Source organism: Triturus cristatus, chromosome 9 (assembly GCF_964204655.1).
Source record: "Triturus cristatus chromosome 9, aTriCri1.1, whole genome shotgun sequence".
In the NCBI taxonomy this organism is placed as follows: Eukaryota; Metazoa; Chordata; class Amphibia; order Caudata; family Salamandridae; genus Triturus; species Triturus cristatus.
The window spans coordinates 903,390,000-903,412,295 of NC_140592.1; the positions used below are offsets into that span (position 1 = coordinate 903,390,000).

Sequence of the window (22,296 nt, forward strand, 5' to 3'; positions counted from 1 at the left end):
GTGGTGTTCCATTTGGTGCAATCTGAAGGCCTCTTTTAATAAGGAGATTATAATATACTGCCTATCCTGAGGCAGGGGTCTTCTTATCTTATGGTTACGTTATATCAAAGATGTTTCTAACAAGCAAGACAGGCCTTCCATCTTTTCAAACCCAGATAACTTGTATATAAAGGATAAACACTGGGTTAAAATAAATTTCATGGGTGCCAGGAAAGGCGAATGAGGAATGGTCACAAACCCGCCAATAAAGATGATATTTTTATCCAAACCATGAGTTGGAGTTGTACCTTGACATGGTGATGAATAACTCGGATAGGATGCTCCTGACCAGATTTAGGTTTGGAATACTTAGAAGCCAGCTCTGCTTTCCCTTGGGCCAGTTCAATCCATCAGCGATCCTCATTTGCCCTTGCAAGGAGCACTTCCTGCAAACCCTGGCGCATTTTGTATTCTTCTTTGAATTGTATTGTATTTATAATAGAAGGTTTTTGATCCTGTTCCGTAGGAGTACTTCAGTGACCAGTTGTATACCTGCACTATTATGTGTACACATGCTTTCTTCACCTGATGTGTGTACGTTTCTAAATTTCTTAAATTTACTCTCTTACGTAGGCTGTCTTTAACGTTTTATATTTTTGGACACATCTTTTGACTAATTTTTATTATGCATATTAGACTAAACTGAATCTGTTATCTAAACTTTTTTTATATCTCTGATATTTAGGACGTGCTTTTAAGATTATTCTTTTTTAATAATCGAATAAAGCCTATTGAATTGAACACTGATGTCCTGTACATCTAATGCAGAACAGGTAATTGTTGAAGGTTAAACATGGCACTAATGTAGGATTTTGAATTATCCTTGCATTCCTATACCATTTTTTGTAAATTAATTTCCTGTCTATCACTTATTTATTCCTAGCAGGCACCCAACATTGGCATCACTCCTCATGGCCTTTTACAGTTTGTAGACCATCCTTCCACCTAGCTACAAATTTAACACAGTATTCTAGGTGCTGTGGCCACCTCTTGATCCTTATGTTCTGAGGATATAATTGCAGCTATTAGATGTCATTGACAGTAGGTAGAAGTAAGGAGTTTCTCATACGTTTGACAAGGATACTGGAACACCCCACCACTTGAAATCAGACAAGAAGTTAACTTACTTGTGGTTTTGGACTTTAGGGAAAAAAAATTCTCAAATAGTGAAAACCTGTCCCAGAACCTAAATGACCCTCATTGTCACCATCATTGTCACCCTCAGTCAGGCCATCGTCAAGCACGAATGCATTACAGTACCAAAAGAGAAATGTTGTAGAGGGTGCTATCAAAGTGTGGTAAATCATTTGCTTATCAATCAAAAGAGTACAATAGAATGGTGGCTCACAGAAGTACATGCCAGAGGCCCATCACTTCTTACCCACTATCATATCTCTGTTCCTTTTGTCTGATTGTATATGCTGGACCTTTTTGCACTACCAGTCATGATTCTTCTTACACAAGTGTTGTGACTGGATACCTAGTTGCCTTTTTGCAGTCTTATGAATTGCTGGCTTCAGACTTCCTTATCCATTTCCTGGTATATCATATATTACTTTCCTTCATTGAGAGTCTTCAAGCAGTGCCAGAGGTTCAACTACCATTTTTCTGGTAATGGCCTGCAAAGGTTGTGTTGGTAGTGCCTCAGTACCCCATGTACATTTTAACGCTCTTTCATTCTATTTCATTGTTAGTTCAGAAAAGTGGTTGCTTTGGTTAGGGGACCTCTTTTACTTCTGATTCTTGTAGGAGTGCAAGCAAAAGATAATCTAACTTCTTATTGGACAAGCCAACTAATTCAGAGAAGCACTCTGTGGAACAGTGTGGGGTGATTAGTCACCCACACCAAGAACTAATCATTGAGGACTGCTACAAGCTGTCTTCTTGCATAATACAGAGCCCACTGATAGGGTGCCCAAATGGCCTAATACTTTAGCTTACTTCATTGTCCGTTTATCCCTGACACTGTGGTCTGTCACAGCATATCTACATGGCCTATAACTGGTGTCTTTGAATCCTAACACCTGAGCAATCCGCAAGGTTTGTTTCACATGGGTGATATTTCCACTGGTCTTAATACCATTTCCCTATGACAGGAACTACGATTGCATAATATTTGCATATATATAATGTAACGCAGCCACCCTCGCTGAGCCGATCACGGCCCCGGGGACCCCATCCCCTAGGGCCTGGCATAAATATAAAAGAGGATGGGGCGTGGGACCCCCTACTCCCTGAGCCTCTTAAGGCCTGAGGACCCATCCCCATGGCCAACTCTGCTGTGGTGTTCCGGGGGGCCCTTCCCGGGACAAGCTTACACTTCCCGCAAGAGTGCGGGTAGAGAAAAAGTGTCTGCTCCCAACCGGCTGGAGCTGGAAAAAAGCCCCTGCCGGGTGGGGGCAGTCATTTGTTTCCCTGCCCGTGCTCTTGTAGGCAGGGTAACTGAGATTGTACCTGCCTAGCAGGAGTACTGAAAAATACCTTTTCCCGCCAGGTGGCATCAATGTTTGCTCCTGCTGCGCCCAAGATGGGTGCATGTGGGGAGCCCGCAGGGTTGTGGGTGTCTCGAGGCCACTATTGGTTAGGGGAAGGGGGCCGGTGACGTTGTTTGCTGTTGGTGCCCTGGTTGAGCACCTTAGTGCCCATATTAGGCTCCAGGGAATGGGGTCCCTGGGGCCCATAGAGGCTCGGGGGGGCATGCTCCCCCTTCCATAAAAAAGAAAATGGCCCCTGGGCCCTTCAGAGGCTTGGGAGGGGGCTGTGCAATTCCTTCCTTATAAAAAATCGGCAAGGCCCCCGGGGGGGTGGGGAAGCCAGGGCCTGTAAAGGGGATTGGGGCCGCATGCACTCTTATGAAATTATTATCTAAAAAAGGGTGTACTGGGTGGGCACCGGGACACACAAATGAAAAATAGAGTGCCTGAATCTGCTAATTTATTATTCACTGCTCCTTGAAGGAGCCTACCATAATGCCCTCAGAGGACTTTTTTGCTTATATTTTTTTGAGTTTGGTGATTCCCCTAGAATTGGAAACGCACCACCTAGTCTTTTTATAACTATAATTTTCATCCTTGTCGTGCACAGTGTTGTTATCAATTATGTAATTTTAGATGTCATTAGGTATGTTATCAATGAAGTCCTTGGACTGTCATGAGTGATGTAATATGCGAGGGTAGAGGCAAAGCATGGCCAGAGCACGAGTCATAGTTACTTAAGGGCACAAGCTATAGTTGAGATAACTTTAACTGGTCAATTTCAGTGGTTTTATTAGTTTAAAACATTCTGTTTTAACTGATATTTTCAGTTAACTATAACATCCCTTGTATTTTTGTTATTTTCAATGAATTTCTAAGTTTTTTTTGATTATGAAGTAGGCTACTATTACAAGTCCTTACTATACAATCACTTTAACTTTTGTGTTATTTTCCAGTGAATTTCTGTGTTATTTTAACGTAAGGTAAAATGGCACTCTCCATATGCAGTGTGTGGTTGACTGCAGGGCGTGGCCTGTGCCATGCCCTGATCCCAACACCCCCAGGTGCTCAACCCTCTACTGTGCATAGCCTTTGGCCATGCAGGGTGTGGGGTTGGGCACGGGCCGGACCTGGCCTGTGGTCATGCCCTGCATCCAACCCAAACTTATAAAAAATAAAAATCATGCTTTGTGGATCCGCCACAGTATTTCAGGGGTGTTGTGCTGAGCATCACGGTGAATCCTCGGTACCACTGTGAGCCTCTAGGGGTGTCGCGCTAAGCATTGCGGTGGATCCACGGAACTCTCTAAAAAACAATATTTTTAAAAATCCACTTCTCTAAAATTAATAATACACTGATCGTTGGACCCTGGCCCACCCTGGGGGATTAAAATTCCCAGTCGCCTCATGGTAGTTATAGTTAGGACCACGTTTCCATAGGAAATTTCTATTTTTTGGTTTGCTAATAATTGAGGAACTCTTTGATGAATTATCATGCAATGTTCCAGAAAAACGTTACAACCACCTCAGCTCCTTCTTGGAGAGTTTCAGAATGATGCTTCAAGCGGGAGCTGAGACAGATAGGGTCCCCCAAAATCTTTTTTTTGTTTGAGCGATGATACTTCAAAATCGGTTGAATGGGATTACACAAAATTTGGCAGATCTTGATCCAGTGATTTTGTGTTAATCCATCAAGTAGTTTTTGAGAAAGTAAGCCTAAAAAGGTATGTTTATTTCACACCGTGGAAAATCCGCAATGGATCTGTGAGCTCAACCACAAGTTGTGATTGTTTGGTCGCAACCTGACGGAAAAGTTGTGGCCATCACCTTATAACTCAGGGACTCGGTCCCCGTGTTCTAAAAGTAAAACAAAATAAGATGTAAGGCACGGTAGGGATACGCTTACCCTCTGGGCCTCATTAGTGGTCTGGGGAAGGTGCCCCTGCTTCACATTAGTAACGTGATAGAGCCATGTTTAATAACAACTGGACTGAATTAATGATTGTTTTAATATATGAATCTTATTTGATCTTCTGAGGAACACTGATGCACATTCTATGGTCATGTCCAGTGTTGAGCCCCTTCTGGATGATGGTCCTGGCGTGAGTGGAGGCTATCACTGTCTCTGCCCTAGCCCACTGCCCGGATTTGGTCCTGTTGGGTCACCCATTCCAGACATATTCCCACCGTACTGACTGAGGGGCCAATTAATCTCTCACCTGCTATTAGGAGCAATACAAACTATCTTAAAACTGTAGGGGCAGAGTAGCTCACCGTCTGAGCAGAAGTGGCTTGAAAGGTTGTGGTGGACCCTGGGCATGGAGAAACTAGCTTCTATAGCACGAGGGACGGTAATGGAATTTACCAAACAATGCAGCCTGCTACAAAGAACTCTCTTCTCCTAAGCGACTTCGAGTGCTGAGCATCTTAGGTGACTCCAAAGTAGATAACTACTACTCTGCAATATGCTCGTCCCACATGCGCAGCTGGAATATGATAGAGCCATGCAGGGTGGGAAACGCAGACTTAACAGGTTTGAGGTGTGGTCGGTGAGCGATGAACATTGGTAGATAGTGGGGAGGGGGGAGTGTTTTAGTTGGAGAACAGCAGTACGAGGTGCTGGGATGGGACTGTTTTTCTTACAATGCTGCATCCCTTATAATGTTTACCAGCACGGTCCGAAGCAGAGGGCCCTAATCGGGATTGTAATGCAGATTTTGAAGATGTCAATAAAACGTATTTGAACTTCTGTAAACCCATTGAGTTTCATTGCAATTTAACTCATTGGTAGGTTCTGTTGACTTGTATTTGTACCGTTTGAAGCTTTTGCTTGGGGTCCTAAGGCAGTCAGTTGTCCTTGCGTTCAGTGTATTGGAGGCCTCAGGGAGAAGCTCAACACTTCCAGGAGGAAAAGATAATGCAAGTGTGGTAATGAACATATATGTGCTGGCATGTGTGGATAAATCTCAGACCCCTTTTGGGAAACCAGCGGGCAAGCTGGGACTACTGGGCCTCAATCATGAAGCTTGTTTGCCTCTGATGTTCCAGGGTATGGCCTAGTATGACTGCAAAATTGGGCCAAGTACTACTTTTTCAACACATGACTCTCTGTGGAGAAGAAAAATACTTGAATTCACACTAGCACTAAGTACTACATATATGAGAATGCACTCAATAAAATGTAGTGTCCTAGCACTGGAGTAGCCATGTGCCACTTTATGTTATTGGCCCCATTTCCCCCATATGGTCAGGAGTTTCCCTTTTCAGATCACTATCTAATGTGTTTAGGTCAAGTGCAGATTACCCCAGTACTCTTGTTAATGTGCAGTCTATCAGTTCACAGTTTCTCAGACAACGAGTTTCTCAGTCTGTGACCGGGCAGTCCTCTTGGGAGGACGTCCATCTCATCCTTTGTTCACCTGCACTTCTTCTTCCAAGTTCAGCACAAGTTAGTCATTCATCCCTGCCTTCTCAGCGAATGTGTTGATGATGAGGCTGTGAATCCGGTGGTCAGGGACAGCTTCTCGGGGAAGTGCTGAACCTCTAACGTCTGGTTCAACAGGTGCTCAGTGCAGCCATGCTTGCCTGATCCTTGGCCATAAAGAACTTGGAAATGGAACAGCGATTGGATCAGTAGGTCCTACTTTTAGACAGTAAAAGCAGACAAGAGATGTGGAGCAACTGTCTGACTTTAAGATCTGGTTTTGCATGGTTCTCAGTTCAACTGTGCTTTCCAGACTGCTCTTATGGACACAACTTTTACATAGAGTAATGCCTCCCACAACAGAGTGGTCTTCAATCTGGGGTACCTACAGAGGTGTTATTTTTTCTCACATGGTTGTCATCAGCCAAACTGAAGGCTATGATCAGAGGCCGGGCCTCATACCTAACCCCCACCATCTGCCAAATGATGTGCCTCAGGGTGGCTCATCAGCAGTTCCTTGCTCTGCAAAAGGCTACTTGAATTTATAAAAGAGCCTTGTCACCTTTCCCCTCACATCAGGGTCTGGGTATCCTTCCTCTACCTTCAGTAATGTGTGAAATATACTTCCACTGTCTTGGAAAACAATATCACTTCCATCTTCTGATTCAATTGAGGTTTGGGGCATTCAGAATGAATCTTTTAGGCCTCCGTTCCTCTGGCTCATGCACACAGCACACATATACAAGGCAGGGCACATACACAGAACACGCACACACACTTGGGATGATAACGCTAGTGTAAGCATATAGAAGCAAAACATTACATAAGTGGGCCACTAGGCCTCCACTCCTTTGACAGATAAAAAGAACTCTGGATTCACAAAACACTGTACACTGCTAGTACTGCTCTATGTGCCAAAGCTATGGCTGGGACAGTAGTTCATGGTCTGTACAATGATGACACACATGGTGCACCCCTCCAGGTCACAGGACAAGACCAGAAGCAATACACTATGATCCAGCACACCACACAAACATTATATGTAATACAGTATTGTAAATTCGAACACTATCAGTCCAATCAGCAGGTCTTATTTCAAAATTCTTTATTCAATTTTCTTTCTTTAAAATCTGCGTAGCCAACACGTTTCGTCCTTACGGACTTCAGGGCAAAGAAAAGTACAATATGAGAGTCTTCTTTATATATTCCCTCAAGACTGAAGTCAGTAATTGCTGCTCCTTTACAGACCAAATCATTTACAATCGTGTTATATTTCCTCAGAGCTGTACAATATTCTCAGTGCAGTTTGTCCTGTTTGGGAGCTAAGATTGGTGTCTTATTTTTAAATTCAAAGTTGCAGGAGCGGTCCTTCCATCGCTTAGTCCATGTGATAATAATACAGGACAAGACCAGAACCTCGCTCATCTCAAGGGATAGGCAAAGGTCTCTGGCCACACACTAGATTAGTGTGAGGCTATGACCAAAATCACAAATCAGGATAACAGATGCACACAGTGGAGCACTCAGAGCAGGGGAACACACCTGTACAGAATGCAGGCGACATTTTCATCCCAACAGTGAATGTAACTTTCCAGTATGTAGGGGAGATAGTCTCCAAAGGTGGAGTACCAGCACTCATAGGTGCTGACCACAGGACAGCCCTTCATTGCCAACCCAGTCCAACCTGACATGGGTGGCAAAAACCTGACATCTTCCATTGTGTGAGGGATACAGATAAGCAGCTGCCCTTGTTATTCCTTTTGAGGTACAGAAGACGTGAAGAAGTTGCTGGTTCTTCCAACTGGGTTACATGCAGAGATTCTTCACTAAGGGCTACCAACTTCATAGGCTAGTAACTGGACACCTGATAAGGACCTTAGTCCATATCGGGTGAAACACCTTCTTTTGTCCCATAGACATTGGCATGCAGCCGTTGGAGCAGGTCATATGTTTTCCAGAAAATAATGTTAGACGCTGAGCAACGTTTTAGTGAAACCAAAAGGGTCATGGGGAATCAACCTTGCATCTGCTAATAGAACAGATTTGCCACCTCACTCAGTATTGAGCTACCACCCAAGAGTAGGTATAGAGTATTTCTGAGCTTATATCACGATGGAGGGAAGAAGTGATCTTTCCCACAACACAAAAGGGAGCAGTTTATCTCACTTGCATGAGTGGGCTCCACTGGAGCTAAGATGATGAGATACAGTGCTCTAGTTTGCGTATTCTGTATATTAATGTGTTCTACTTAACTGCAATCTATTCTCAGTTATATTTGTCTTGCTGCTACAGAGGTTTGTGAATAAAGTTTTCAGTGCTGTCCACTCAGTTTCGTACACGCTTATTTGTATAGTGGGCTACATGAAGGATGGATTTCTAATCTAAAATCAGGATGGAGGCACTTTGACTGATTACACAATCAAGATTATGTCTGTAGTACATTTTGCATATGTACTAACAAGTATATTCATTGCTGGACATGTTGACGCCACCCAGACCAACATGTATAAGAGTGCCACCTGATAGGGGTATGATATAGCACACCAAGCAGAAACCTCAGCGACACAAACATATTCTTGCTTTCATTCTCTCTTGCTCTCTTTTTCCCTTTTTTCTCCTAATCTATGTGTTCCAGTGTGAGCTATCTTTCCAAATCTGCCACCAAGACTTCCTCTTTAACTCCGTTGTCTTTTTTGCCAGTTAATTAAGACTGTCTGTCTTCTGTCTCTGATTGGGAGCAGACTGAGGAATGAATTGAGGGCATATTTTAGGTTACTGTTTCAAAGTGATTGCTCACCTTGTTTTGAATTATTCTTAAAAGACATGGTCCTGTATGATGAGGGTGTAAATGATGGGTAACCGCATCAATGCTCTTTTTGTTTTAACGCCATAGTAGTTTAACCTGCATGCACCTTGTTTCTTTTCAGACGAGGAGAGTGGATCTGAAGAAGAATCATTCCAGTTTGGTTCCACACTTGATCCAAACTATCGATCCCGTAGAAAGAAGAAAATGGAGGCTCAGAATAAGCATGCCCAAAGTTTTCTTTCAGTTCTTCTGCATGTAAATCGTGGCTTTTTGTCCTTGTGCACAGATGTAAAGGTGAGTCTTGAAATTTCCAAATTGTGTACCTGTGTGTGTACATTTGACTTTCTAATGTGGTACGTAACTGGGATGCTAAGGCGTGCCATTTCTATGCACTTCCGATATTGCACTTGTACAAACCTTTAGGTGCACCTCTGAATTTATTTTTAATTTTGCTCTTTCTTATTTTAAAACATTGACTGGTCATTTGTAAAAATATTACTCCAGTCATAAGGAAAAGGTACAGCTGCCAATTCAGGACCTTTCCCACACTTCTTGGTCCAAATCACCATAAAAAAGTGACTTTTCAGGAAAAACGACTAGAAGACGTGCAGCAAATACTATAAAGTAGTCGATAGACAATTTGGCAAGGTCTCAGAAGACAAAGCAGTTGCCCTCTTGCAACCCAAAGGCCACAATGAAAAAAAGATTTCATGCTGCACTGAAAATGTTGGCCTCTTTAATACCCTACAAGTTCAAATTAGGTAAAGCAACTGCCAAAGCCTGATACATTGGTGAATAGAGAGCCCAGTAATGGCATTGCAGGTAATTTGAAAGATGTAGTCTCAAGTTGCAGTACCAAAGAGATGAAATGGTTTCCAGAATTATCGCTCTGAGACATTTCTCTGAACCAAAATGGGGTAAAAAAAACTTGCTCAGAGGTGAAAGTAAAACTCATCCAAAGAATTAACATAATCTTACTTGTCATGTTTTTCATGAATTCCTCAACCTCATTGGGTACTTCTCAACCATAATAACGCCATTCTGAAGAAAACTAGGCATAGATCCAGACATGATAACCAATTTTAGATATCTGTCATTCCTTGCATCCTCCCCCCCTGCGCATGCATAGTCAGAGACCTAGCCATAATGCAGTAATCAGGCGGGCCATACCAAGTGGTGCAATATATGACACAGTGTATCCCAGTTTTGTCTCCCTAGTTTGTTTCAGTGTACATAATTAGCTGGCACTTACCACTACTTTTAGCATGGGGCTGACAATGAGAGCAAAGCCCGACTTCCAGTACAGATCGCAAACTACCTTGCGTGAACACAGAATTCGCCTCACCTATCGATCCACCTCAGCCTTACCAATTTTCGTACTGTTCAGGGGGGCGCTCAATATGATGTAATTCTATTTCATGACCAGAAGTTAAATGGATGACATACATTCTAAATGATACTGATGCTAATGTACTGTACTTTTTCAAAAATGCCAATAAAAATGATTTTGTAAAAAAAATATATATTTTTTAAAAATCTGTCCTTCCATGCATGATGAAGGTCAAGAGTCAGTTGTTCCTCTCATCTACAATCCAGTAGCCTACTAAGTGACATTTAGTTTGGAGGTTGGCATAGCTGAGGGGCAAAAACTATTTTTCAGATATACCTTTACATAATTCCTTTGATCTAGAGTTGAAGGTCCGATTTATAACTCCTGCTGCCTGTGACACTTTTGACCACAACATGTTTCTCACCTAAATGGCTACTTGGCATTTCTTGAGAATGGCCCCGACCAGGCCAAATTTGGCTCTCATCTCTGAAGCGTTCCCTATTTCCGTGGGAGTCCTACAAGCATCAGCATAATGCTGGAGCCTCTTCAACATATATGTGGTTTCTCTTGTCTCATCAATGCCACGTTTGCCATCACATGTCCTAGAATGATACTTAGCTATACCAAGATTGCACAAAGAGCACAAGAAGAGAGAGCAAGGCAGACCTGCTTGTCACAGATAGACACTCCAGTTTTACCTGTGGTGCATGAACCCAAACCAGAGATTCTGCCATTGGTCGCTGTGGATGCTGCTTTTCTTCATTCAGTTGGCTTCTGTTCTTCGGTTACCTGTACTGAAAGTGTGAAATCTGTGGCTAATGTGGGCAGAAGTTAAAACAACTAGTGAATACATTATCCGTCATAGTTGTTCCCTTTTAAACAAATGAGTGGTTCTCAGTTTATAACCCTAATCCTCACAGGATTGATCTCTCCTCACAGTCCTATTCTCACATCTGGACATCTGCAGTGGTATCTGCACATGACTATCAGCACAACTCCAAAGAGCATAAAACCATGTGCCCTGCATCATGTGTTGATTGCTGTGCTCAATTGCATCACTCTACTGTGTAAACCTTGAACTCTCTAATGATAAAATGATCATCCCAGCTCACATGTTTTACCTAATGCAAGGGGCATTTCTTGGAATGGCACAAGACTCCTTCACCAAGGTTTTTCATCTTTGCAAACTGACCAAACATTTTAACTTGCCTTCCCTGAATTACTAACCATCTAGCCAGCTAGATATAAGTAATTCAGCAGAGGAGCCTTCCACACACAAGCTTCTCAGCTGTCTTACATTGTATGGCCTGACCAGAGACAAGCATAATGCATTAATCTCTTTTAATGCGCCACTCCAGCACTCCTAAATGGAACATCACAATCAAAGAATAGAAATGTTTGAAATAGAATGTCTCTTTCAGGCTATATAATATTGACCCTCCAGCATTATTCTTCTTTTGTATGCTTCTCCTTAGTAAGATAAGTATTCCCTTTTTTAATTAACTTTAATAAAGTAGACAAAGCTATGGATTTTTAAGAGCAGAGTATATGTTTCGCATGTCTATATGTAACCTTATAGTGTTTATGGAAGGTTAGAACTAGTAGGATTAGCTGTGTTTCCAATTTATGGGAGTGCTTTCTTAGTACAATGGGTAGTTTTTAGCCGTTAAGCAAGTTTTGCATATGTGGAGTCGTTTTAAATTATTAAAATTAGATAGAGAGGAGTTCTGATATAACCTACTACAAATATGGTAAACTATATAGTGTTAACAGTGGATAAATGAGACATTACCATTAGTTTAAATAGCTTTCTGTTTAACCCTTCTTATGTGAGGGAGAATGTCTTTGTGTACGTGAGGCTTGAGAGTGTTGCTGCTGCTTGGGTGGTTAACAATGGAGAGCTGCAATCTGCTTGCATGATAGATATATATATATATAACACCAGCAACACTCTAGATTTGCTCACCTTGAATGTCTGCTTTTCTATCTATGCTGTAGAAATGGCAAAAGACTTTGTCCCTTTCTATCTCGGCGTGGATTGCACTGTGCTAATCCTATGCTTAAAAACTTTGATAGAAAAGCAGACATTTGAGGTGAGCAAATCTAGAGTGTCGCTGGTGTTGAGGGTGCTCTATACAGAAGCTGCCTTTCACCTAAATATGGGAACTACCCAGAATACTCTTCTTCTTTTTTGAATAATTTATGCATCACTCTATGCCTGCAAGGGTATTCCTTTGATAACCATATATATATATATATATATATATATATATATATATATATATATATATATATATATATATATATATATATATATATATATATATATATATACATATATATATATGGTTATCAAAGGAATACCCTTGCAGGCATAGAGTGAAGTGTGTGTGTATATATGTATATATATATATATATTATATCATATATATATATATATATATATATATTACCTACTGGCGGTCGCCAGTAGGTAGTTATAGTTAGGACCCTGTTTCCATAGGAAAACCGCAACATTCTATTTGGAATAACTTTTGCGCCGGTCGACGAATCCTCGCGAAATTTTCAAAATAGGTGGGGCGCTACGCTCCACTCCTACCCTGAAAGTCTCGGGGGGATTCGTCAAGCGGGGGCTGAGAAAAAAGGGGGTCCCAAAACGCGTTTTTCCCATGCATTTTTCCATAGGACCTTTAGACACAGCTACAGCCCGAACGGCTGAACAGAGTTACTTGAAATTTGGCAGAGAGGTAGTCCTCAGGTCAAGGAAGTGCCTTTTGTAGGTCTGGTGTAAATCTGTTCAGTAGTTCCTGAGAAAATAGCATTTAAATCAATATATATATCTGTGGCAGCTTACGGTGCGCTTACCGTGCGCTTACAGTAAGCTTACCGTACGCGTACGGTGCCGTGCGCGAGCGCGATTCTGATTGGCTGTTAGATCTTAGTAAACATTCGAATCGGTCGAAACCAGGAAGCGGCGGCCGCCATTTTCTCTCTCGCACTCTGAGGGGGGGTTGAAAAAGAAAGGCAAAAAACATGTAAAGGGGCTGTTTAGACAGCTCCTAACCACCTAGCCTTGATGAAGGTGTCCCCAAAGACCCCCCACTGTCAAAAAGTCAATTTGAATTTTTTTAGAAAAATTTGCCGATTACGCTTACCGTACGCTAAAAAATTTTTTTAAACAAAAAATAAGCCATAGTTTTCCCTACCCCGTGTGCAAATGGTGCCCGAAGGCCACCATTTGTGCATGGCATATTTGATCAATAGAAAAGTTAAAAGATTACCTTTCACAACGAAGCGCATAATATGTCCTCCATGTGCGCACCGTGCGCGAAGCGCATCGTGCGTACATGGCCCATCTAGCGTAACGTGGGCACGCGGTGTGCGTAGCGCACCGCGTGCCCACCGTGCGTGCACGGCACTAACTGTGTAAAGTGGGCGCGCGGTGCGCGAAGCGCACCGCGTGCTCACTGTGCGCGCACGGTGCACGAAGCGCACCGTGCGCGCACGGAACGAACTGCGTTAAGTGGGCGCGCACGCCACGTATGGCGTAAAGTAACTTAGCATTAAAAAAACCGTACAAATTTACTGAAAAAACCATAGGTTTCACACACGTTATAGTTAGGAATTAGCATTTAAAAAACCTTGCAAATTCACTGAAAAAACCATAGGTTTCACACATGTTATAGTTAGCTGGACATTTTACTGATAAAAAACCATTGAAATTCCCCCGTTATAGTTAGTGCAGGCAACTATAACTCACGCGACCGCAATCCTCTGCTAATGACATATGTGTCTTTATGAAAAAAAAATATTTGTAATATATGTATAGCTAAAATTTAATGGAAGAAGACATGGGCAAATAAGAGTCTAAATACAGTATTAGCATCAGCAGAGGATTGCGGTCGCGTGAGTTATAGTTGCCTGCACTAACTATAACGGGGGAATTTCAATGGTTTTTTATCAGTAAAATGTCCAGCTAACTATAACATGTGTGAAACCTATGGTTTTTTCAGTGAATATATATATATATATATACACACTCAGCACTCACAATTTACACTAACCCTATCTGAACATGGCGTCACAAGCTACCTAGCCCTCTAGCAGAGGATCACTCTCTCTCTATTTATAGATAGATAGATAGATAGATAGATAGATAGATAGATAGAGAGATCCTCTGCTAGAGGTATGGGTAGGTTTGTGACGCCATGTTCAGATAGGGTTTGTGTCAATTGTGAGTGTTGTGTGCATGACATTGTACTGACACTAAAAACAGCTGAGCATTGCAGCTGTGGTGACTTAATCAGCTGTTTTTCACTGGTTGTACCAGCTTTTTGTTCATGTTAGGAAATATGGCTGACAATGGAGAGTTTATTATCAGCAGTTAAATAATGAGATTCTTTGAGCAGGGGGGTTCAGAAGGTATCATCTAAGAGGAAAGAAAGAGTAATTCAGAGGAAGAATCATAGACCATGTCAGAAGAAGAGAAAAGTCAATTAAAAGGTACAACGAATGGCCTAAGAAACTAAAAGCACTTGGAGGAATGTGAAAAAGTAGCAGCTACACATATATAACGAGAAGGAGAAGCTGTTTTGCTCAATAAGATAAAGAAAGGTGTCTGTATACGTGAGGGAGGTGTGCTGAACGACACACAAGGATAATAGGTTTATTCTTTGGATGAGATGGAGTTTGCTCATCTTAATGGGGAGAAGGGTTTAGTGCAGATCTTGATGAGTATGTTTAGACCTACACAGTGATGGATGTACTTCGGATGGGTTTAAAGATTAGGACAAAGATTAAGCAAGAAAGGAATTTTGATGGATGCTAAAGTTGAGGGGATATTTAACCCCAATAGAATAAGACATCCACATAGTTCTAAGTGGTGACAGATGGATCATCTTGAGGAATATATCAATGAGAGTATAAAAATAATATCCAGAGAAGGAAGCTGATGGGTGATGAATTCCGAATGCTCAAGGCCGGTGATAGATAAAAAGGTTTGTACAACTCCCAATGTAGATCCAGAATTAATAGCATTTAATAACATTTCTGTTTAATTTAGGAAGAGATTCAAAAAAAGGAGAGCCGTAAGGCAATTTTGCTGGAAATGGGCACCAAGCTGGGAGATAATGCAAACAAAGTAACAAGTGTTGAAGTGAAGAATCTTCTCTTTGAAGAAGGTTATGTGTGGCGTGGTGGAGAAGCGAACAGGAACTCGTGGTTGGGTTCACTATAATGTGTTTATTAAAGTTTTCACAGGTAAGACTGTCTCTATGGGCCTCCTCGGCCGGTTCCAGGTAGCCTTTAAGTCCTTTCTCTTCCTTCAGAGAATGCCTTTCTGGGCCCTCCTTCCGTCTTCTGGCTCCTTTCCCGGTATGCCAGGTACTCCGGTATCAATCCAACGAAAACCAAACCATAAAAGAAAGAAAAGTAATGTCAGGACGTGTTTTTGGTCCGCTTCGTATAAACGGGAAGGGTGTGAGGGAGGTATCACCTTGCCAGCACCAGTGCTCTCGGTGTCAACGCTACATGATAGCCGGTTACGCGCGTTTACACAAAACAAGCTCAGTTTTACTGCTGGCCTCCGCCTTTTCCACCCGGCGTCTCCTTAGAGACTCCCGCCCCTTTTTCCCACAGGGTCCCCAGGAGGTCCCGTACCTTGTACATCCATGTCCCTCCTGGAACGTGGCTGGCGTCTGCGTGATACCGGGTAGGGACCGGCTCCCTCTTGAGATGAGGTCTTCCTTCTAGGTCCCGTACGATGTCGTCCTCGACTTGAGCTCCCACGGCGTCTTGGGTCCCCGGTGGTACGATGTAGGTCCGTACTGCCTCTCTTCTCACTGGGTCTCCTTCTTCCGGTCTTGGAGCTCACGATGCACACCCCCAGCAGAGCTCGTCTTCCGCTTTCATGCTGCGGCGATCACATGTTTCCGTCACATGATTGCCCGGCTGTTCCCACTGGGAGAGTCTCTTAAAGGGATATCCCAGTTCTTGTTCGACAGAGGGTGTCTGCAAATAAAGGAGAGGACACGGAGAAAGGTAAGGTGGAAAGCGTTCTGGTGTGAGTTCCTCCATTTCTACCGATTGCGGCATCACTTCCTCACACACCCTTACCCCCAGACTGTTCCCGATCGGGGAACAAGGTAATGCGGGAGAGAAAGTCCGCTTTCCCTATGTCAGCGCCCTTGCGATGCCTGACCTCAAAAGAGAAAGGTTGCAAGGACAGAAACCATCGCAAGATCCGCGGGTTGTTTCCTTTGTTCTGGCCCATCCATAGGAGCGGGGCATGATCGGTGTACAGGAGGAAATGAGACCCCTCAAGGTAGTACCGGAGTTTGTCTATGACCTGCGATAACAACCGAGAAGACCTAAGAAAGCCGTGACCTCCTTTTTTGTACTTAGGAAAGCCATCTGTAGAATTGCTTTTATTTTCTCTTGTTGCGGTTCTATGTGTCCATTCCCAAGAAGATACCCCAGGTATTTTACCTTTTGGAAACCTACCCTTGACTTTTTTGCGTTTATGTGTAGTCCTGCTGTTTGAAGGGCATGTAGGACTTGATGACAGTGGAGGAGATGTTGCTCCCATGTGGGGCTGTAGATGACTATATCGTCGAGGTACGCGGACGAGCACGCCTGATGACTCGTTAACACCCTGTTCATAAGCCTCTGGAAGGTGGCAGGTGCTCCGTGTAGACTGAAGGGCAGGACTGTAAACTCGTACAAGCCCGTGGGGTAGAAATGGCGGTCTTCTCTTGGTCCTCTGGTCTTAGTGGCACCTCCCAATATCCCTTTGTGAGGTCGAGGGTGGTAATAAATGGGACCTCACCCAGGCGTTCAATAAGCTCGTCCACACGAGGGAGGGGATAAGAGTGGCATTTGGAAATAGCATTGACGCCCCTGAAGTCAATGCAAAACCGGACAGACCTGTCTGGTTTTGGGAAGAGCACGATCGGTGAAGGCCACTCGCTTTGGGACGGTTTCATGACCTCTAGAGCAAGCATGTTCTCAACCTCTTGGTTTATGGCCTCTCTGCGGGCAGCGGGTATATGGTAGGGTTTTTGCACTACCACTGCACCTGGCTGTGTGGGAATAGTGTGTTCTGATAGGGTGGTTCTCCCTGGGAGATCAGAGAATAGAGGAGGAAAGGGGAGGAGAGTGCGTTGTAAGGACACATTTTGTTCTGTGGTGAGGTCGGGGTTAACCACCAGCTGGCTTAGGGTAGAGGGTGGGTCCTGGACAGGGATAGCTGTGTGGAGGTCCCTGGGAAGCGGTCCTAGCCACTTTTTAAGCAGGTTTATGTGGTAGAGCTGTGTCTTTTTGAGGTTGACCTGTATTTGGAAGGAGGTTAAACCGACTTTGTCTGTGATCTTGTATGGCCCTTGCCATTCCGCCCTCGCTTTGGAATGGGTGGAAGGCAAGAGGATCAAGACCCAGTCTCCTACTTTGAGATGTCTCCATTTCTTTCCTCTGTCGTAGAAGGTTTGTTGTTTGAGTTGGGCTTGTTCTAAATTAGCGTCAGCGAACTCCCTTAGCTTGAGGAGACAGTTGCGTAAGGACTGGGTGTAGTCAAGGAACGTCTTGGTTTCCTCTTGTTCTTCTTGTTCCCATGCCTCCTTGGTCATCTCTAGGAGGCTACGGGGTTCCCGACCATACAAGACTTTGAAAGGGGAACACTCCAGGCTGGCTTGGGTCTGGCTCCGGATGACATAGAGGGCCAGAGGGAGGAGCATGTCCCATTCCTTGCCTTCTACGCTCAACAGCTTTTTCAAGGTAAGCTTAAGGGTAGCATTGTACGTCTCGCACAGACCATCGGTTTGTGGGTGGTACATGGACGTTTTTATATGGGAGATGTCGAGGGTTTTACAGATTTGGGTCATTAGCTTGGAAACAAAAGGAGTTCCTTGGTCTGTGAGAATTTCACGGGGAAAACCAACCCGGGAGAATAGTTCCATCAACTTATCGCTGATGTTCACAGTGGTGGGAGCAAGTATGGGAAACGCCTCTAGCGGGTGGCGTAATCCATGACTACTAAGGCATATTCATTACCCTTCTTGGTTCGAGGCAAGGGTCCATGCCTATCCTCTCGAACGGTTTTCCAAGAATCGGAAGTGGGTGTAGGGGAACAGGAGGGGGTTTGTATGGATTTTTCTTCTGCCAAACCTCACACTCCTGGCAGAACTTAGTGACATGAGAAAAAATCCCTGGCCAATAAAAGTGTTGGGATAGTATTTGTGTTGTTTTTTGTGCTCCCCTATGACCCGCTAATAAGTGAGCATGGACAAAAAACAGGATTTGTTCTCTGAAGGATCGTGGCACTACCAATTGTGGGGGTTCTCCCTGGTTTCCTACTCTGTATAGCAGTTTGTTTAAGACATGGAAACAGGGATACGTAGGGTTTAGTAGAGGTTTGTTTGGCATGTTCCCAGGCAGTGGCTAGCGTTGGGTCATGGGTCTGGCTATACCTGAAGCTGCGGTCAGAGAGCCAAGGAGCTTGAGTGAGGAGGGTCTGCCTGTAGAGTCTTGGGAGGGTGGAGGCCTTATTTGATCTCTCAGCAAAGAAAGGAAAGCCAGGTTATCTTGTCCAAGAATTAGCTGCTCAGGGAGGTAGGGTAATACCCCAAGCTTGGCATGCACTACGCGCCCAGTTGGTAAAGTAATGGGGAGCTGTATTAGGGGATAGACGCGGATATCGCTGTGTACACACCTGATAGGCACTCTTTCAAGGGTTTCGCTGTTTTTTTCTCTGTTTTACCGGGGAGATTGGAGTGACGTGTGGGTTTATCTGAGTCCCAGGGTAGGGACCGGGGCTGGGCCCTTTAGAAGGAGGTAGCTTTCTCCACGGTCAGGTGCGTCTGTTGCTTCAGCCATCTTTGGGTGGAGAAGGGTAAGACCTCAATGAACTGCTCCAAATATATCAAAGACATAATTTCCTCCTTGGTGTTCGTTTGAGGCTTCAGCCACTTGTCCGCAGCAGCTTTTAGTTTGAAGAAGAGGGTCTTTGGATTGTCTGCGGGGGTCCCTCTCTCCCTCCTGAACCAGACCCTATAGGCCTCTGAATCCATCCCGAGGTAGTCGAGGATGATTTCTTTTATGTTACTATAGGGGGTGTTGCCGTTTGCATTAGCCACCTGATAGGCAGCTTGTGCTTCTCCTGTGAGGAGAGGTGCCAAAAAGAAATGCCACTTGGCTTCTGGCCATCCCGAGGCTCTGGAAGTCCTCTCAAAGTTAAATTAAAACTCATCCTGGTCTTCCCCCGGAAGGTATTTCTGTAGGGATACGTTTGGTCATGTCCCCGGACGTGCCTGCAGCTGGGCAGTCAACTACAACCTGTCATCGGTGACTTTCTCCAGGCGTTCTGATTGGTTGCACATCGTGTCCTTAAACATGTCCCTGTCAGCTTGAGCTGAGGACATCTGCTTTTCGACGGCCCATTCTAACTTCTCCTGGCCACGTATTAGCTGCTGTATGAGGTTCTCCATACCTACAGTCTATGGAGGAGATCCCACTTCTGATACCACGTATGGCGCGGTGGAGAAGCATAATAAACAACAAGGACCTGCTCACAATGTGAACCAATAGTTTATACATCCGTATTGATGGCTATGAATATTAGACCCTCATTTGTAGCTTGCGATGCTATCGTCTAAGCTAATTTACGGTGTAGTTCACAAAAAGAGGACGAAAAACAAATTGTCTACGTGGTGTGTCAGAATGGCTATCTGTGTATACTAGTCCTATGTCTCCCCCACCCAAATATGGTGAAGTGAAAAATGGAAGAAAAAAGGAGTGAGAGGAGTGTTGGTGCCTCACGGTAGCGCCACCAAAGAGGGTTAAGCAGGATGGTACTCGCCTGCTACCTCAATTTCTCATCATCAGCTACCAACACTCCAAAAGCAAGAAATAGTGTCTGATACTAGTGATAAACTAAATAGGTGCTAGGGTGTATGTTTAAGAAAGAAAAAGAAACTGTGCTAGAATATGTGCACGTCTCAACCCCTTAGTGATATGTAATAATATCTAAAAGAGCTGAATCACACTGGCTTGTATACTTTATTCTCAGCTGCGTGATAGCTCATGTGTTAAAATGCCGACATGTTTCGTTACCATTGGACAACACTCACGGTAACTTCTTCAGGGCGTGGGGTCTGTTCCATTCACCCTGCACCTCAATGTTCTCGTTTAAAAACCATTCTGTGGGAGACAAAAAGAGAATATACACACACACAACAGCACAACTGGGTTGGTAACCTGTTAGAAATAGGGCGAATGTCCTATTGGTCTTATAGAACCCCCCATATGGCATATATTTACCAGGGTTTTGCCCGCGTTGGGCATACCTTTACCCTTAGGACCTTGCGGCTCTCTGTGCGCGTTCAAGGCACCGTTTGCTTCGCTCCAAACGAGAGTCTGTAATGTATAATACATGATAAAAGATACATGCTTACTCTCGTTTTTGTACTTGTATATTTTGTAATATGGATGTGTCCCCCTCCCGTTTAAAATGATGCTTCCATGTCTCCGGTAATCATTGCCTACACATTATACATCCCCTATAGAGATGCCATTGCCCCTCCATCTCCACAACTACCTCTTTTTACATTTCAGATTCAGATCACCCCTCGTAGGCCTGTTTCGAGTCCAAATCCCCAAGATTTCCGCTTTCTAACAACACTCACCGTGCATCTGTTCGTAACTGGCGTTTACTCAGCCCAGGAACAACACGATCGTTCCACGGCGCCGTTTAAAAGCGTAATAGCGCATACCATGTGACTGTCCTACGCTGGAGAAGGAACTCGGTAGTGAAAGCGCGGCGCCATTTCGTAATGGGCAATGTAAGCTAGGCTCGCCATAGAAGTAAACTTCATAATTGATTTGCTCTAAGCCTGCCTGAACGCTTTGCGAGTTAAAACTCTTATAGTTAATCTACTTCTCATAACACCAAGGGACAGTGCTCAGTTTGATGTAGATATAACTGAAGTCCGCTGGTAAGAGAGCTCGGTAGTGAAAGCGGGGCGCCATTTTGTAGTGGGCATAACCTGCTAGACTCGCCATGAGAATAGACATAATTATTGATCTACTCTAAGCCTGCCTGACCGCTTCACGAGTTAAGTCTCTTTTAGTTGATCTACTGTTCGTTCTACCAATAAACAGTGCTCTGTTTAATGTAAACAAAACTTGGTGTAGTGCAGCGGATGATGGCCATGTTACAATGGGGAGTGTCTTATTATCATAATCTGCACTCATTGGCATACTTATTTTGCTGAATTTCCCAAGTGATGTATTTCCTGGGTTGTTCCTATAAGTATATATCCGAGTCTGCTTGTCTCACCGATAAGGATGATGTATACAGAACTTCAATGTTAAGTAGTTGGCAACTGCGGTCAGTGGTCCTAGGTTGAAAATACCAAAGTAGCGTTCCCTAATGCTACATATTTACTCATTAAACTGATGGTGTAACCTCAATGGCCATAGGTTCAGATGATAAATTATGCAGTCACCTTGCCCCATTCTATAAGGTCATTAAGTCCCGTTTGATCCACTCCCTCTTGGTAAATCCATCGTGCTTCCCTATTGCTTAGTCTGGATTCAATACTGTATTGATCCCCTGTAACTCTCTCAAGAACTACCCAGCGCACTTCTTGCGCCGTATGTTTTAACGCTTGAAAATGTTGCACCAGTTTGGTGCTCAATTTTCCTGCACGGAGTGTGCTTAGGTGTTCCTGTATTCTTGTTTTTACCTTTCTGGTGGTAAGGCCGATGTAGTGGAGCTCACAGGGGCATGTCAATCTGTATATTACATGTGAGGTGTTACAATTGCTAAATTTATTTAGAAACCAGATCTTGTTGTTTTTAAGAGTGACACTTTTGGTTTGTGATGTAAGTGCGCAAACCGAGCAATTGCCACAAGGGTAATGCCCAGAGGGGATGTTGGTTTCACGTGGACTTGTTTTGGGTCTGGTGTGGACCAGTCGGTCTCGGATATTCGCAGACCTTTTGAATGCGCAACGAGGAGGAGGCATCTGCATGTTGGTGGTACTAAGCAGATGCCAGTGCCTCCGGATAATTTGCCTGATTTTTGTGGACAGTGGTCCAAAGGTAGTGACCACTGGGATGCAATCTCCTTTCTCTTTTTTGGTTTTCTCCAACAAGGCTGCGCGTGGAGTGTTAAGTGCTCGTTTTTTAGCCTGTCTTATGACCTTCCTGGGGTACGCCCGGTCCTGTA

At 43.8% G+C, this 22,296-nt stretch overlaps 1 protein-coding gene across 1 annotated transcript in view; it reads left to right on the forward strand.

Moving 5' to 3' along the window:
* Positions 1 to 22,296, forward strand: part of ATG2B (autophagy related 2B) — a 1,039,004-nt gene that overhangs the window by 408,587 nt on the left and 608,121 nt on the right. Inside the window, exon 20 of the mRNA XM_085626438.1 lies at positions 8,865 to 9,037. Coding sequence (XP_085482564.1) covers positions 8,865 to 9,037 — 173 coding nt within the window. The remainder of the gene's footprint in view (positions 1 to 8,864; positions 9,038 to 22,296) is intronic.